This window comes from Ambystoma mexicanum, chromosome 8 (assembly GCF_040938575.1).
Source record: "Ambystoma mexicanum isolate Mex_15411 chromosome 8, UKY_AmexF1_1, whole genome shotgun sequence".
In the NCBI taxonomy this organism is placed as follows: Eukaryota; Metazoa; Chordata; class Amphibia; order Caudata; family Ambystomatidae; genus Ambystoma; species Ambystoma mexicanum.
The window spans coordinates 1,066,838,970-1,066,855,965 of record NC_090929.1 but is presented as its reverse complement, the minus strand read 5'-3'; the positions used below and the strand labels follow the sequence as shown (position 1 = coordinate 1,066,855,965).

General features: G+C 46.4%; 1 protein-coding gene across 2 annotated transcripts in view; it reads right to left on the bottom strand.

Moving 5' to 3' along the window:
• Positions 1-14,957: 14,957 nt before the first annotated feature.
• LOC138472726 (pulmonary surfactant-associated protein D-like) overlaps positions 14,958-16,996 on the bottom strand; it is a 43,833-nt gene continuing 41,794 nt past the window's right edge. For both annotated transcript variants that reach the window (XM_069611045.1, XM_069611046.1), the window contains exon 5: positions 14,958-16,461. In XM_069611045.1, coding sequence (XP_069467146.1) covers positions 16,085-16,461 — 377 coding nt within the window. In that variant the 3' untranslated portion in view covers positions 14,958-16,084. The remainder of the gene's footprint in view (positions 16,462-16,996) is intronic.

Here is a 16,996-nt window from a genome sequence, read left to right as displayed (position 1 = left end):
CTAGATGTCTTGAGCATGCACACAGCGGACATGTTCATTGTCGGACATCACGGCAGCCTATGTGCCCTCTCTAATTCATCTGATTGTGTCTTGTTTTATCTGGGGCAACAAAACCGACACAACCCAGTAAATCACACCAATGCAAAGGGCATAAAAATGTAAAACTGCATAAAGTGCAAATGGACATGCTATGTGGGTGCGTGCTTGAACCGCTTATTTTGTGCTCCTTAAAATCCAGCCTACGCACAGACATGCATGCTGCAATGTTGAGGGTCAGGTGAAATTCCAGGCAAGGCTAATGAGGTCTTAGTATGCCCCCTTTGAGCAGCTACCAAAAGAGTTAGCTTTAAGATCGATGTGGACATTGTACTTCAGGAAGATGGACCATGCTTAAGAGTCAGCACATTACATGTCCCAACAGGATCAAAATAAAACAAGTCCATTTTGCTCAAATGTTCTGCTTGCATAACGGTGTATGGAAAAAAATGTTGCTGTTGAATATTTGTCACTGCTTTTCCTGAATATGTATTTAGGGAAGCGGAAACCCTGTATCAATGGCCCAGGATAAAATAGTGACAAAGCTTTTGCAGAGAAAGCAGTTTGGAAAAAAGTGCAGGATATTTGCTGAAGATATTGTCTAAAAATACAAATGGAAAAATAGCAATTTACTTGATCACAGGACATGTTACAAAACATGACGCTAGGTTTGTAGGGATCCCACATTACTTCCTTCATAGAATATACTGCCAGCAGTCCTGCAGATGGGCACATTTATTGGGGGAACTCATGCCCCCTCCCATTCGTGCGGTGGTAGGGGGGCTTGGGAAGTTGGGGGGATTGTCAGTGGTGTGGGCGGGACTGAGGGCACAGCTAAGTGTCGAATGATGTACGTACCGTGAATATAAAAACAAAGTGCATTTTGGGAATATATGAATGACCACCAATTTATCAAACGTGTCTGTGTTAGTAATTGAAACGTCCATCCCTTCTGAGCATGCAATGCCTACTTGGTATGGTACTTATTTCCTCTGTCAGTATTGTCACCCTGACAGTAAAATGTGTGCAAAGCATGAGGCCTCTCTCCAGCTTTGGATAGGTTCAGTGTTTAAGTTTGGGCAGCCCGTGAGAACGTGCGCTCCTCAACTGCACGAGACACGGCATACGGGAGACTCAGGGCAGTCAGGGGCAGAGAGCATGGAACGGTGCTCCTGTTATGGCCCCATTCCTCCCCTGATAACCATCAATGTCTCAAAGGGTGCATGACCCGTCCCTTAACCACGGAGGCACCCCCAACGGGCTGCATGGTGCCAAAAGGTCAGCGTACTTTTTTGACAAAATGTAAAAACTCGAGTTATGAAAAGTGGCATCAACATGCTATAGGTCTAAAGATTGTCCTCCCGAATGAGGGTCCTAGCTGAGAGGTGGTTAGGAAGCCAAAATGGTGTCAGTGGAATCAGAGTTTTGTGACTCCTGTCCTGGCTTTACCTCCAAATTATAATGTGATCCTGGACAGATCGTCCTGCCCCAATATATAGTACGTGTGCTTTCTTCTGCAAAAACGTCACATTAGGGAACTGTACATGGGGTTACACATATACCAAAACATTTAGGTTAAGGAAGGAGTTAAGGGAAAACAGGTGGCAAGGGGCCATCTATTATCCCGCAGAGTCCGGTACCCCCCATTTCCCATCTAATGCTTAACACCTCTCAAACTCTACCATCTGCAGTGTGATTTGGTGCAGCAGAGCCTCACTTCTCAACTTAACCGTCGTCTCCATCTCACTCTTCCAAAAAACGCACATCATCTATGTTTGCAACTATCACTGCCCTGAAGAAATTAAGCCCGTGAGACCAGTCTAATTGGGCCAGCCTTTCATGAGGATGCAGGAGTACCAACTCGGGCGTCATGCGTAGGTTGCCGCCAGTGCCAAACTCATTCACCCCAACACCTCCATCCAAAACTGAGGACGTTTTGGCCAGTTCCACAGAGTAGGTCGTAGTGACCCCACACAGCCTGACAGTTTTAGCAGAAGCCACTCATGGTAGGGTCTAAGTGATGCAGCCTGCCATGGTTCCACTAAATCGAATGCCCTCCTCCCCCTCCACCCCCATGACCAGAAGAAAATAGCAACTTACACTGCTGGCCCATATTTACTTCGATCACTGCCAGGGCAATTTATCATTCTTATGATGCTGCCTTCATCGCCACCTTTTAGGGCAGTTGGCACACACTTGTATCGAAATGATGAAAACCTCATTGACAATGTAAGGTCCTTAATTATTTCTGTCAGTTCCATTTATAACCAGGTAAATTCCGTCTTGCTGAAGCAGCAGACAGAACACTCCCACACTCTCCAGCCAGGGGATCATGTTATGTTGAACATGCATCAGTGAAATTCAGCATTGATCCCATGCTGACGTGGGCCCTTCAAGATCATCCTATCAAACAACTCTGCAATTAAGGTGAAGAATTGGCCTGCTTGGATGCATGGCACTCACTATAAAAAGGTTTCCCCCTGCTTTATAGATATAAAAGTATGTCTGCGCTAAGTTGGAGCTTCCTTTGGTTCCTTTGTCTGTTTCTTATTCTTAATGCAATATGTTTCTTTTGGACTAAGAAATGGGTCCAAATGCTGACAGGTGATAGCAACTTCAGAAATTGACAGTTGGCAATGGTATAGCAATGGTATAGCAGGAGCTATATAGTGAGCTAGCAGGGTGGCAACCGTGGGTTTTGGGGCCATTAGGAGTGTGGGGTAGGTTTATAATTGGGATTCCTTCTGAAGCCAGCTGAGTTTGTACCAGATCCATTACCCTTGTCAGGCCCTCATACATTTGATGCCGGATGGCAAGTATGTTTGGGTCCTAGTAGAAGATCACAAATCTAGGAGCTGCACACATAGTCCTAAGGATCTGAGAGGTACATAAATGCATTAACTTATACAGATACTGTCAGACCAACTGAAGTTTATCCTGAGCCCTCTCATGTCTCTGATCACTATTGTTTTTAGGTTTACACTGCAGGAGAGGGAAAGAGCAGATATTGAAGACCATCACATGGTGTTGATATGACTTGCCTTTAGCAGGTGTGTTGTGAATGTACTGACAGGGCTGCAGCTAGTCTACACTATTTGGGTGCTGCCATACAGCTGCAGTAACTGAAGGGGAAGTTCCTCAGGAGGAGAAGCAAAAAGGATATGCATCGTCTTGCTAATTAATAGGGTAGCAACAACGTTGAACAATGATACCTTTTTTGTATTTTTGCAAGGAACTTGGGGTTGGTTACCCTAAGTGACCTGGTGGAACCCAGACGTGAACCCCTTGTTCACTGTGCTCAGAGCGGCACAGCTCCACCTCACTGATGAGGCCCAACAGGGCTGAAACACGTGTCTGGGGTTGCTGTTGGTACTCTTATTCAAAGGAGGTTTGCCTGGCATTTCGGTGCTGTACTGCCCTTGTGGGTCGGACGAAGATTGATATGCAAATGAATATTCTTCATTTGTGAAAAATCCAGTGAACAAAAAGCGATGGCTGCGCACTCTCAAAGTGGGAATGAAACCACAGAAGAGGTTATCATTGCATATTCTTTCTAGAGAGGGGCACCTGATACCTTTTTTTGTAATGTTGAACAATGTTGAACCCTTTGTCAACAGCAACAAATACCAGCTCTGGATATCAGGGTCTCAGGCACTGTGGCACGACTGCCTCTACGTTCTCCTAGATATCACCACCCCAGTGGCCTTTATCATTAATGTGTGTATTTATAAGGTGTCATGGTACTGAACATTGTGCAACAGCATAAGCCATGGATTATTTCAGGATCAGAACCCTTCTTTCCTGTGAAAGTCACAGGGTGCTGTGGTCCTTATTCAGTTAGTCCTCTGTACAATGATCTACATGTTTATGTTGAAGTGAACTTTATGGCCCTCAGCTGATCCAGTGCCTTCCTCAGTGTTAAAACTCAAAAACACATGTGCATGCAAATAAATGGTTACCGAGACGTCTCAGTGATAATCAACTTTTATCTTAAACCAAAGGAAACTGGGTTTATCTAAGTAAGAATAAAACAAGAGGTCCAAAAAAACATTGTTGCTAAGCAATTGAGAGCAAGCACACCCTCATCTGACCAGCGATATTTTGGGTCCCTGAGCAAAGGCCTACATTAGATTATCTGGTAATGTGGGGATCACTGCTATGCCTGCATGCACCATGAACTGCTGGGGAAGTATGTTGAGTCTTAGCATCCGATTGAAAGGTAAAGGAGCGATATTTGCTGGGGTCCCAATATAGACCGGGCCTGGTATGTGATTGGTTGCTGGTATTGGAAGGGCTGTGATTGGTCATGAGTGCATCCCAATCCTGTGCATGGTACTTCAATATGTGGGACTGCATTGATGTGTCACTGACATTAGGCTCATCCGTCCTACAGTAAACATCTCTCTTGCGTAGAAAGATGTGTGGTGTGTTGTGCAGTATGAAGGAAGACATTATACACTTTCCATTGGTGTAGTGGGCTATGACTTGTCCTGCTACGCTTATCTGGCTGTAAAGGCGTTGGTGGTGGTGGCATTAGGGATGTGGCTGCCACACATGGACAGTGTGGACTTTCAGAGTTGCCAGAATGTATTTGAAAGACACTGTACAAAGGCAGAGGAGTAATGTTGTCTTTCCCTCCCACCTCTGTAACTGTGGCAGTGTCTTCTTCCTCCATCCTCTCCTCCTCTGCCGTGTCAGTGGCTTCTAGGATCATGTGCTGTAGCCTGGACTCTGAAGGCACAAAACCAATATAATGCTCAGGGGGTGCTCGACAGCTCGCAACTAAGATGGTTGCTGCTTACTGAGCTCTGAGCGTGTAGACCGAGAGGAGGAGGCCCAGGTCTGCTTTGGCCCAGAAGTTTGAATCCTGGACAACGGGGAGTGTGGCTGACTTTAGCGTGAGTCTGGTGGTCGAGGCTGTAGTGTCCCCAGTGCCTCCTTGCCAAGATATCGCCTGGCAATCTGGGAGTCGTGTAGTGCAGTGAGGAGAGGCGGCCCTGAGCCGACAACACTGCACAGAGTGGCAGCTGTAGCCGGACCAGAGTTGGGCCAGGCCTGCTGTAGTATGGCAAGCTCTAACTGTTGGCAGCGGTAGAGCGGGTGAGGAGAGGACTCCCAGTGGAGCATAAGGGTACTGGTCCATGGACCCCAGAGGTTGCTGGCACAGGTGCCCCTCCCTTTCACCATCGGTGGCTGCCGTGAGGTGTGGAGCAGCCGCTCTGGAAATGATGAGGGCGGCGAGACACCAATTAATTTCCACTCTGGAGATCACATCGATGTTGCGGCTCTGCTGAGGCTTGCAACGCTGCCGGTGACGGGAGCGTGATCCGAATCTGCTGGTGTGGCCCCCAGGCTGGAGCTGCATTGACGGGAGCAGAGCGGGCAATTCAACCATTGGCAGCAGAAGCAAGCCTTGCTTTAACACTGGAGCTCTCAAGCCAGAAGAGAAGTACTGGGAGCTGGTAGGAGGACCAGTGGATTGATTGCTATTACATTGATGGTGAGTAGAGAGGACTGGGACAAGCGGGACAGGCACGGCTGATCTGGAGGGGGGCCGGCCTGAAAACCATTGCAAGGGTGGACGGGCTAGGGCTGCTTGGGGCTAGTGCGGCAGGATGTTCCTGCTGACCTGTGGGGAGTGACCCCTGCAAATTCATGTTGGGAATGCTGGAGCACTGCAGTTTTCGGGTCACGCTGCTGTTGGGAGACACTCTGGTCTGTACTCCTCTCTGAGGAAATCTGCTCTTGGAGACATAGGCTGGGATACAGTGGACTCTGCACTGTCCTTCATGCAAAAGCTACTGTTTGTTGGAGTGGGCTGTCAGAGCGAGAGTGGACTGGCACTTCGCCTCCTATTGGAGCAAGTAGACAGCACACCTTGCATACAGTTCTGGGCAGTGGGGGTCAGCTTTACTACTATTGTCAAGTGTGGTGGCGGCTGCGGAGTGAGGGGTGCTGACTGTTGGTGCTTCAGGCCTCGTGGCCCCAGTGAATCCTCACCTCATCATCCCCCATTGCGGAGAGTGCAGCTGATCGGGCAGTGCAGAGAAGACAAGCATCAGCAGAGAGAAGTGAGCGAGCAGCTAGTTGATGGCTAAAGGAAAAAAGAAGCAGGGTCAGCTGCAGTTTACACAAAAGGAAGGTTTAGCTGTGTGTAAATGCACTACGGCCTCGTCACAGTCTAATGGGTCGGGGGAGCCAGTGTTGGCTGGTTCGGCTGCAGCTGCGCCTGGATGGTCTGTGAGTCAGGGCTCAGACCTGAACTTAATACTGGCAGAAATGAAAAGCGGCTTTGCATCGGTGAACACTAAGTTGGATAGTATGGATTACAAGATGGACAGTATGCAAGAGAGGATTGAAAAGGAGAGCAGTCGCCTTCGCGTGGCCGAGCACAGAATTGCCGTGCTGGAAAATACAAGTAGCAAGGTGACCCAAAATATTCGAGGACTTCAGCTGGAGATTAAAGAAATCTGGGACAAGAATGAAGACCTCGAAGCGAGATTGCCCCCAAATAATATAAGAGTAGTTGGGATTCCGGAGGTGGAACCATTGGAAAATATGGAGCAGTTCATGGAATACTTTATTAAGGAGGTCCTGAGTGACCCTTTGCTCTCCTCCCAATTCTTGATTGAACGGGCTCACTGCGCGTCCGTGCAGAAGCCCAGACCGGGTCACAGTCACGCCTGGTCTTTGAGGGACTACTGACCTATTGTGATTGTGATTCTATTCTGTGCAGGGCACGAGAGCTTGGGGCCTTTTAATATAAGGAATCCAGAGTGTCACTCTACCAGGATTTGACCCCATCCGTGCAGTGGGCTTGACTCTTGTTCCTGACAGTGAAGCACTTGTTGAGGGAAAAGGGGATTTATTATGCTATGATGTACACCTCCAAATTGCATGTTATTCATGATAACGAGACCGATTTTTTTCACTGATCTTGCTGAAGTTATAAACTTTGTGGATCCCTGCCTAGGGGCTGAGGGGGCTGCGGCCTAGGAGGGAGAAAATGTGCAATGGTGCAATTTCCTGGTGATGTTTGGCTACAGGTGTGATGTCGATAGAACAGTTCTATGGGTGACTGAATCTTCAGACAGTTTATTGAAATGTGGTATTTGGGAAGGCACTCAAGTTGTCATTACTCTTGTTTTGTTATGTAACAAATTGGTCATGTTGCTGTTTTTCCTAATATGCATGAGCCTCCCCCTCTATGGAGGTAGCCCTCGACGGTGGGACCGACAAAGTCACGGTTTCCGGTGTTCCCAGGTAGGCGTCCTGGTGGGGAGAATTGGGGAGGTTTGGGGGGTGTTGTGGGAGGGGGCATCACTGCTGGTTGTGGTTGGGCAATAGGGGAGTGGGAAGAGGGCCTGGGCCATGTTGAGGTGTGGAGAGGGAATGCAGGGTTGAGAGGGTGGTGTCGGAGGGAGTGGGTTTATGCTGGAGGATATTACAATCTAGGGGTTATGTTAAAAAATGGTCTTGTTGCTCTGAAAATTGTGTGCAGTATACAGATTTACTGCTGGGCTATGTTTTGTTGGGGTGCTGGACGGGTCTAAGGTTCACGATATCTGGTGATGGCTAGGGTACCGCCACGTGAGTGCTGCACCGTTCTCAGCTGGAACATAAGGGGGCTTAACAACCATTCTAAAATGTGCAAGATTGTAGCTTACGAGGAAGGTCATGTTTCTTCAGGAAACACACTTGAAAGGGAAGACTAATGAGGGGCTGACAGGGTCCTGAGGAGGTGCACGCGTTTACATTTCTTACTCCACGTATGCTTATTATTGTCCATAAAACATTGGGGTTTAGGCCGCTGCAACAATAATGCAACCCTGATGGGAGTTTTGTGATAGTGTCGGGGACTCTAGCTCGGAACCTTGGTCAATCTGTATGGCCCGAATGTGGATGATCAGGGTTTCTATGACTCCCTCTGGGCGAAGTGCTAAACATACTCGCATACTTTAGTAATTGTAGCTGGGGACTTCAATACAATTCTGTATGCTGAGTGGGATAGATCCATGGTCAGCTCGAGGCCACTGTCCTTGGCCACTAGAGCAATAGAGGGGGGAGTAGCAGACGTCGGGCTGGTGGATTTGTGGAGAATGTTGCATCCAGATGAGAGGGATTATTATGTTTACTCCTCTGCGCATGACATGAGGTCCCGCATTGATTATATTCTGGTAGGGCCTAGCCTAGATCGTAGTACGGACAGCTGTGTTATGCTCCTGAGAACATTGTCAGACCATTCTCGGATTCTGTGGCAGTTTCAGGTCAAAAATCGGACAGTGGTTAGGCCCCAGTGGTGATTCAGAAACCAAGTGCTGCTGGACGTTGTGTATCAGAGTGAAGTGCAAGAGATTATAACATCCTTTTCTGCTTTGAATGTGGGATCAGTTGCCTCAGCAGTGATCCTCTGAGAGTCGCTCAAGGTGTACTTGAAACGAAGCTGCATTTCGATTGAAAGAGGATTGGCGCATAGGTGTGGAGATGAGGGGAGTCATGGCCGGTACTAAGCTGGGCTGGTGAGTGGGTCGAGAGGTCAAATGGACATCCCGGCAATTAGGTGAGCGGATGGCACAATGGTTTCACATACCAATTTAATTCTTGCAGAGTTCCGGGACTTCTACGAGAACTTGTATGCGGCTAGAGGCAGGGTGGTGCCGGGTATATTGCAGTTGTTTCTGGGGGAGGTTGCGCTGGGGGAGCTAGATGTGCAGGCTAAAACAGTCATGGGCGCTCCCATTACAGTAGAGGACATTCTGAAAATGATCAAAGATATCCCGACCGCTAAGGCCCAGGTTCGGACAGGATCACCACAGAATTCTTCATATGGCCCCAATGTTACTGAGTATTTGCTCCAGGTTTAGGAGGAGGGCCTAGAGCTGAGGGATCTTACCTCCTACGACGCATGAGGGAATCATTTCTTTGATACTAAAGCCCGATAAAGACCAATTGGACTGTGCCCCCTACAGGCTGATATCTCTCATCAATATGAATATGAACAGTTTATCCAAAGTTTTTGTTGATAGACTGCTCCCCTTTCTCTTCTCCACTGTGCATTCAGATCAGGCTGGTTATATCCAGGGTTGATCCACAGCTCTTAATCTGCGGAGACTATTTGCGGTGCTGACCCAGATAGAGCCCTCGGTGCAGGCGATCAGGGCACTTTAAGACATGGATAAAGTGTTTGACTCTGTCGTTTGGGATTATCTGTTTGCGGTCCTAGAGAACGTTGGGATTCTGAAGTACTACCTGCAGTGTGTTAAGATCTTGTACTTGAGAGTGACTGTGAGGATTGGGCTTTTTGGCAAGTGCTCTGCGGCATTTGAATTGGGGCAAGGGATGTGGCAGGGGTTCCTGTTGTCCCCACTTTTATTAGCAATCGCAATGGAGCCACTGGCGGCACGCCTGCGGATGGCTCTTAGGCCTCAGGGGCTCACCTTGAAAGGGGCTCGAGAGCTCATTTCACTCTATGGGGACAACATCATCCTTTATCTCAAGGACCCAAGTAGTAGCTTGCAGCCACTTCCCCAAGAGATTGAGGCATTTGGCACAATATCAGGTCTTTGGGTCAATTGGTCCAGGTCGATTCTGTTTCCTCTGAATGCAGCCATATGGAGCTGAAGGGTACCGTTGGACACAAGCTGCGATAAAGTATCTGGGTATACAAGTCAGCAGAAGTCACTCCCAATAGCTTAAAGATATTTATGGGTCTTATCTGGAGACGCTCCAGAGCAAAATTGACCGGTGTGTTTCACTTCCCATTTCCCTTATGGGTAAAATTGCAATAATAAAAATGGTCATACTGCCCAAATTGATATATATATATTTCTTAACGTCCAGATGTGGCCTGTTGCAAATTCTTTGCAGAACTAAGGTTACTTATGATCAAATTGGTGTGGAGCCCGAAGTCGCCCAGAATCAAGTGGAAAGTGCTTACCAGGACATGGGAGCAAGAGGGTCTAAATGTACCCAATCTGGAGTTGTGTTACCTTGCTGCAAAGGTGTTGTTCATGATGTACTGGATGCCAGGGTAATTGTACATTTAATTGTAATTGTTTATTTGTAAAGCGCTTATATACAAGTGAAGTGCTTCAAAACGCTTCAAGGTGGGAAGGGAACAAGGGAAAACAGTAGTCATTCTTAGGCCTTGAAGTTTCCAAATGATCTAACAAAATTAAATAGTATACTAGGCCAGAGGCATTTCTACTAGTACACGTGCATGACAGGAGGGAAGGAGGGGTGGGAGGGGGAGAAGGGAAGATCAAACAATCAGTAAGCTGTCGTGCTAGGCCTAATGACTTGCAAGATAGTACAAGTGAATGACAAGGAGTGTGGAAAGAAAGAGGCGGGAGTAGGGGGAAAAGGGCATACAGAACAATATACTACTGTTCTAGGCCTGGCGACATTCATATTGAAGGATGATAGGTCATCGTCAATAATGCGCCTATGCACAAGTGTTTCAGGCGCAGCCTGGCTAGGGAGGGAAGACAAAGGGAGGACAGACAAAACAATCTTGCTAGGCCTAGTGCATTCAAGGTCGTGCAAGTGCGCAGACAGGAAGTGCGAGGGAGGGGGAGGGGGAACAAGTGTGCCAAGTCCATCAAGGGCCTGGGTTAAGTGCAGAAGAGGGTGCCTCTCACATGGAATGTGCTCCAAGTGCAGAAGTGTGAGGCAGAGTGCAGAGGCCCGAGGCAAGTGTAGGATGGGCGGGGGAGCCTGGGATCTGTGTGGCTCTGGAGGTGCACCAGGCGACCAGTCAGCAAAACTGAGCAGAGTTGAGGAGGAAAGCAGGAGAGGGGACAAAGGGGGGTAGCAGAGGAGAGGGAGAGAGAAAGAGGACGAGAAGAGGAAGTTCTGAGGCATTTCCAGAACTTGAGGAGATCCAGCTCAAGACAGAGAGAGGCAGGGAGGCTGTTCCAGAAGGAGGCACCTGCAGAGCATAAGGTTTTACCCCCACATCTCTGTTTGGAGAAATGGCTCACCTGCAGAGAGTTGGAAGAGACTGAGCGGAGGGCTCTAGGAGGGGAGTATTTAGGGAGAGTATTCAGGGTCCCATTTCATTCCGAGAGAGAAGAGGTTGGCGTACCCGTACTAGTTACAGAGTACCCTGATTTCTAAGCAGATTAATGATTGGTGCCCATTTGACTCTGCGGCATGTACATTACATGCATGGCAAAGTCTGTGCCAGAGAATTCAAGTGGCCCTCCCATATACCCTTGAAGTTGTGGTGTGGGATATTGAATGCTTGGCTCCAACATTCAATGGTAGGATTAAGAGGGAATGGTCTCATGCCGGGGTAAATAATGTGTAATGTAATGGACAGTTTGTGTCCCGGGGGCAAGTTAGTGCTAAACTAGGAAGCGCATTTGGGTTGACATTTCTGTGTTTTAGGATTCACAAGGCATTTCGGGCCTGGTCACCAACCTTTCCCAATGATCCACAGGTCTTTCCCCCTTTTGAAGTACCTTGCCAATGAGGCAAATGCACAGAGGGTAGTCTCAGCAACCTACCAGATGCCACTAAGCTCAGCTCCAAAGGAGGCATTAGCATGTAGGGCACAATAGGAGGCAGATATTGGCCTAGACTTGGGGGAGAAGAGGTGGCTGTATATGTGCCTATACTCTAGGAAAGTAGCGATTAGCCCCAGGTTTAAACTCCTTTAATTTAAAAATGTTCATCAAGCCTATATGTCACCTGAGGTCCAGAGGAAATTTGATCGATCAAATGACGGTCAGTGTCGTAGATGTAAAAGTGATAATACTAGATTCATTCATGTCCTGTGGGACTGCCTTCCCTGATTACGTTTTGGCAGCAGGTAGCAGAAATGACAAGGTGTATCATAGGCCTAGAAGTCCCTCAGGACATCCTTTGCTGAATGCTTTGGATGGCATCCTGGGGTCTCTAAGGGAAGGTGGAAACTATTGTCCATATGTATGCTTCTGGCGAAGCGCTGCATTTTACTGCATTGGTCAAGTCCTGTGACTCCAGCGGCGGCAAAGTGACTGACAGACCCGGCGTGGTGTTGCGATATTGAGCAGGAGTTTTTCGGCCTGCAGTCTGGTAGATCTAGGCCTGGTGATATATGGGACACCGTCCATGATTTTTTGCAGTCTGGGAAAGCTGGGAGCAATGCTGGAGTGGGTGGAGATTGGTCGTCTGAGGAAAATTGCTCTAGGGTGTATATATACTGTCTTTGCTGGAACGCGAGAGTAGGGTAAGGTAGTAGGGGAGTTTCAGTGTACCTGGCTCACAGGACTCCGTGGGTGGGGGGAAGCTGCCGCTTTATCTCTTGCTGGCGGTAAATTCATGGTGTTTCCTTGCAGGTTTTAAGTAGATTGGCGATCTGCCAATTATTGTTGTTTGTAGTCATCTTGTGCAAGGCATGTGCAACCCACTGTAGACACATCTCCCATATCCGTATTTATTTTGTTTATCCTCTGCGAGATGTAATTCAGTTACTGATACTGTATGTTACGTGAACCTGGTAATGCATAAAGTGTTAGAAAACACGAATGTAATGCTCATGTTCATCATTATTGTTCTAAACCTCTTCAGTTTATTTGTGCAATGGATACCAAGAACATGCCACCTCCTGCTCCTCCACAGGGTTTGCTCCTCCTCTCAGCCAGCTCATCAGTATATCCAGTCTCCACTTCTTTCCCATCTCGCCCAGAAAGCAGTGGACCGATCTTTCCACCCCTCCATCGAAAATACCAGAGCTTGTATTATGTCACCTTGAACACTGGAGTGATATGGGTAGGGGGCTGCTGCCTGTAGGTGCGGAAGTTGCCTTCAATTTGCCACACACAATTCTGGCATCCTTGGTGTACATACCAGCTGCTATGGGTGCTGTAAAATGCCTTTTAAACAAATGCATACAATGTGGTAACTGAGATTCTCTCCTCAGGGTGTGAGCCACAAAATATTGTTGCAGCCACTGAATGTAATATTTTGATCCCACCCAGGATTTTCTCTTCAATAGTTTTCTCTCCAAAGTTGTCACAAAAAGATGGCATAATCAGTGCCAGCAGTGATTCTCCCATTTAATAATACTTTGCACTACTCTGCTCATTAAACTGCTAATATTTGGAAATGTGGGCACCCTGCTTTGCAAAGGAGTGCAATTGCTAGCACCTACGGGAATCAGGTGAACACATTAGCAGTGCTCACATGCTGCGCTGCCTCCTGGGCGAGGCTTCAAAGTCCCACGTAGTGAGCGATGAAAACCATGTCTCTGTTCAAACCTCTGTTCGAGCAGCCTCCCAAACTTAGTATTATATTTTCTTCTTAACTAAAATAATTTCATTTGTATAAAACTGGCTTGGAAAGTAAACAAATCACATTACCAAACATGACAATTTTTAAAAACTAAACATTATAGAAGGGGGTTACTCAAAATGGGAATGATTCTAGCTTCATTCCCTCCATCATCAAGGGAAGTTTATACCGTTTTCTGTGTCAAACGAAAATATGCTTGCCCAAGGCCTACAACATCTGATCCACTCTCTTCTGTCTAGCACCCCTTCCACACAAATGGCCTACATAAGAAAAAATATCAGCTAATGGCCAGTGGAAGAAGTGGGCAGGAGCAGTTGGGAGCGCTGTTCCTCTACTTCTTTTAAAATTAAGATTTACTGTTCCTATACTTTTATTTTAAAAAGAAACCATTCAGGAAAGGAAGTGTAGGAAGAAGTTGAAGCTTGCAATGCAGTGCACTGAACGTTCTCTTAAACAGTAGGTGCATTTGTTTTGGGATTATGTTGCGCATGGGACAGACCTTGGCAATGGGGTTTTTCGGGTGTGGGGGCAGGCCAGCAGGGAACATAGTTCCACTATTTCTTTTGATACACTTCGTCCACTGGTAATGGGCTAATCGATGCCACCAGCATGCGAAAAGGCAAACATCACAGAAGACAGCACAGTAATGTACGAGATATTACATGATTTGATCAGGATCACTGTATCGTTTGCTGGCAAAGGCAGCATACAAGCATGAACGCTTTGGTTCGACAGTCTTCAATTTGGATACTTAGTCACCACTTGGTCCAAATGTTTAAGCTCATCATTGAATGTGATTGCCTAGGTTTTACAACACCCCATCTGAACAAACCAATTTCTAGACCTTCATCATACAGATGACATGTTAGTTTTTATAGAAACTCCTATCTGGTGCAGGTACATTGCTGATTATAGCACCTGTTGTGTTGCAAAACCAAGTACATATGCAGGTAGGTTTATAAACTTCAAACATAGGAAAGGCTCAGCCAGCCTTGCTGGAATGTGCTATTCTAATCTTGCATATGAACACATATCTCTGCAATGAGTGCTTAACACACTGAGCTAACTTCTGAACCATTGTGGCACTCAATTTTTCAACATGCATTTCAACTTTGGCTATTGCACATGATCAGCATAGTTCCCTCAGAAAGGAAAGAATGCTACAGGAGATGTACCATAAGGAAAACAGATATGCACACCACAGTGTACACAGAAAGCATTTTATAATTAATTGATCAAAGCAGAATGTACTTGTCAAAACAGAGAGGCAATAGATTTGGAGCCTCTGCAGCATGCCATAAAATATCCTGAAGTTTGCTGTTTAAATCTGGTCAACAATGGAATCTTACTTCTTTAGATCAGGTAGCCTTGTGGGGCCCCCTCCAAGGTGGGGGCCCTGGGCAAGTGCCCCTTTTGCCCTCCCATAAAAACGTCTCTGATCTGACAGTGAGGCTGTCACAAAAAAGTCAGTCAAGCTCTTTAGATGCCACTGAGTTGAAGATACAGAAAAAAACTATTTTACAAAAATGAAAGCAAAATGCACTCCACACCAGAAAAACAAGTCACACGAGGAAACATGCTTTTGGTGAAAAACAAAAAAATGGTAACCCTTATGTATTTGCCAAACTAATTGTTGCCCAGGATTACTCTGTAAAATAGATTATTTATTCAAGCTTCACGGAATACACGGAATACACGGAATACAAAAAATGCACCAAACTAACATGCTGAAGAAACAACAAGCGAATTAGAAACAACCATAAACGACAGTGTAGCTCGGTGCTCCGATACCACGCAAAGAACAAAACATGAATATAAAATATAAAAGCAGTAATTTCACCTGCCATCATTTTTGCAAAATGTATTACTGCAATCTTTTTGTTGATGTTAGCATAATCACAAAAAATGCAGCCTGCACTCCTGGTATATTGTGGATGATGGGCACAGTAGATATTACTTTTTTAAATTCTAACTCTGCAGCCTCAAACCACCAAACAAAGTGGTTGATGCATCGTAATCCGTACGATGCTGTCTACTTTTACAAACCATTGACTATTACTGGCCTCATCAGGGCCTTGGCGCTATCCGGTGGTAATTTTGCTGGGATACCGCCAATGCAAATAGCGTTACTGCTACTCAGTCTGGCGCTATTAGTAGTGGTAAGACAGTAATTCCCCAATTTTTCGGAGAGTCCATAGGACTCTATGGGTGTTTTCGCCACTATTACCACCAGCGGTAATGGCCCCGGCAGTGATAACACCAAAAATGGGAAGAAAGCTGGAGATTTACCTCCAGTTCAGAGCTGCAGGTAAATCTTCAGCTTTCCGCCCAAATTCAGGATTGGGTGGAGCCGTAATGCAGCAGTAATAGCATTACCGCTGACTTTTCTGCTGCTAAAATATGCATGTTTGGAGGTTTTCATTTGGATGGCAATCTTATGCTCGGTTGATGTCCTCCAGAGATAAGATGATTTGAGGATGGTCACATAGTTCTTAATTAACTTAATGTTGCCTAGAACATATCATTGACATTTGTTAGTACTGTCAATGAACAAGTTCTCTTGAATGAACTTTTGAAAATGAGTCATTTTGCGGAGGCTCTGTCTTGGTTGCCCAGTTACTGAGCTGGTATGGCTGGAATCTATAATGTGATTGCCCCCCATGAACTTTCTAACAAAACCCTATAACAAAAAGGTACATTTCTTTAATATCAGAGCAATTACTTTTGACATACTCTTCCCTAGGGAAAAGATTCCAAATCAAAAAAATATTTAAAATTCACAAATGACCAATCGTCGTTCCCCACATGACTTGTCATTCCATTTGCCAAGACTCAACATTTCCACACAGTCCTCAATCCCTTTGTCATTATTCGGCTCTTTTGGCGACCAATTGGCATATGCAATATTGTTTCCATTGGGGTATTTGAAGGTGCCTTCTGTTTGTATGTCATTTATCCCAAGCCAGGCAGACTTCCCTGTCATAACCACAATTTCCTGGATGGCAGTATTCTCTGCTGCCGTCTTTGGTGTGGCCAGGAGACCACCAGCTTTCACACATTCCGATCTTGCTGTATCATAATTTCCTTCACGATAATTGGTCACAAGCAGTTTCTCACCCACAGTCCTGGAGTTGTGAAGAAGAGAAGCTGAAATACAGACACAAAAAACCACATCATTGCTCTAGTATTGACTGATTGGTTTTCAATAAAAGTAGAGTCTTAAAGAGGAGGAATACTGATGTTCTTGAAAGGGCTAATTATAGCATGCACATAATGGCCCTCATTACAAGTCAGGTGGTGGACCATGGTGCTATTAGCACCATGGTCCATGCCGGATTCCGCCATGGTGGATGGCGGAATTACCGCCCCATTCCAAGGTGAGTGGGACGGTAATTCCCCATTCACCATTTGCCCTTCCCCATTCCCATTTTTGCCCCATAGGGCATAATGGGGATGGGGAAGGCGCTAATTACGGCACCGTAAATTACGGTGCCGTAATTAGCACCAAGGTCGCTTAGCGCCTTGGACTTTAACGCTTGCAAAAAGCAGGCGTTAAAGTGTGAATCAGGCATTAAGGGTTAACGGCGCCGATGGCGCCGTTAAACCCTTAACGCCTGACTTGTAATGAGGGCCAATAGATATTTGAGACATTTTAAATAGTGACTAGGACAATATTCCACCA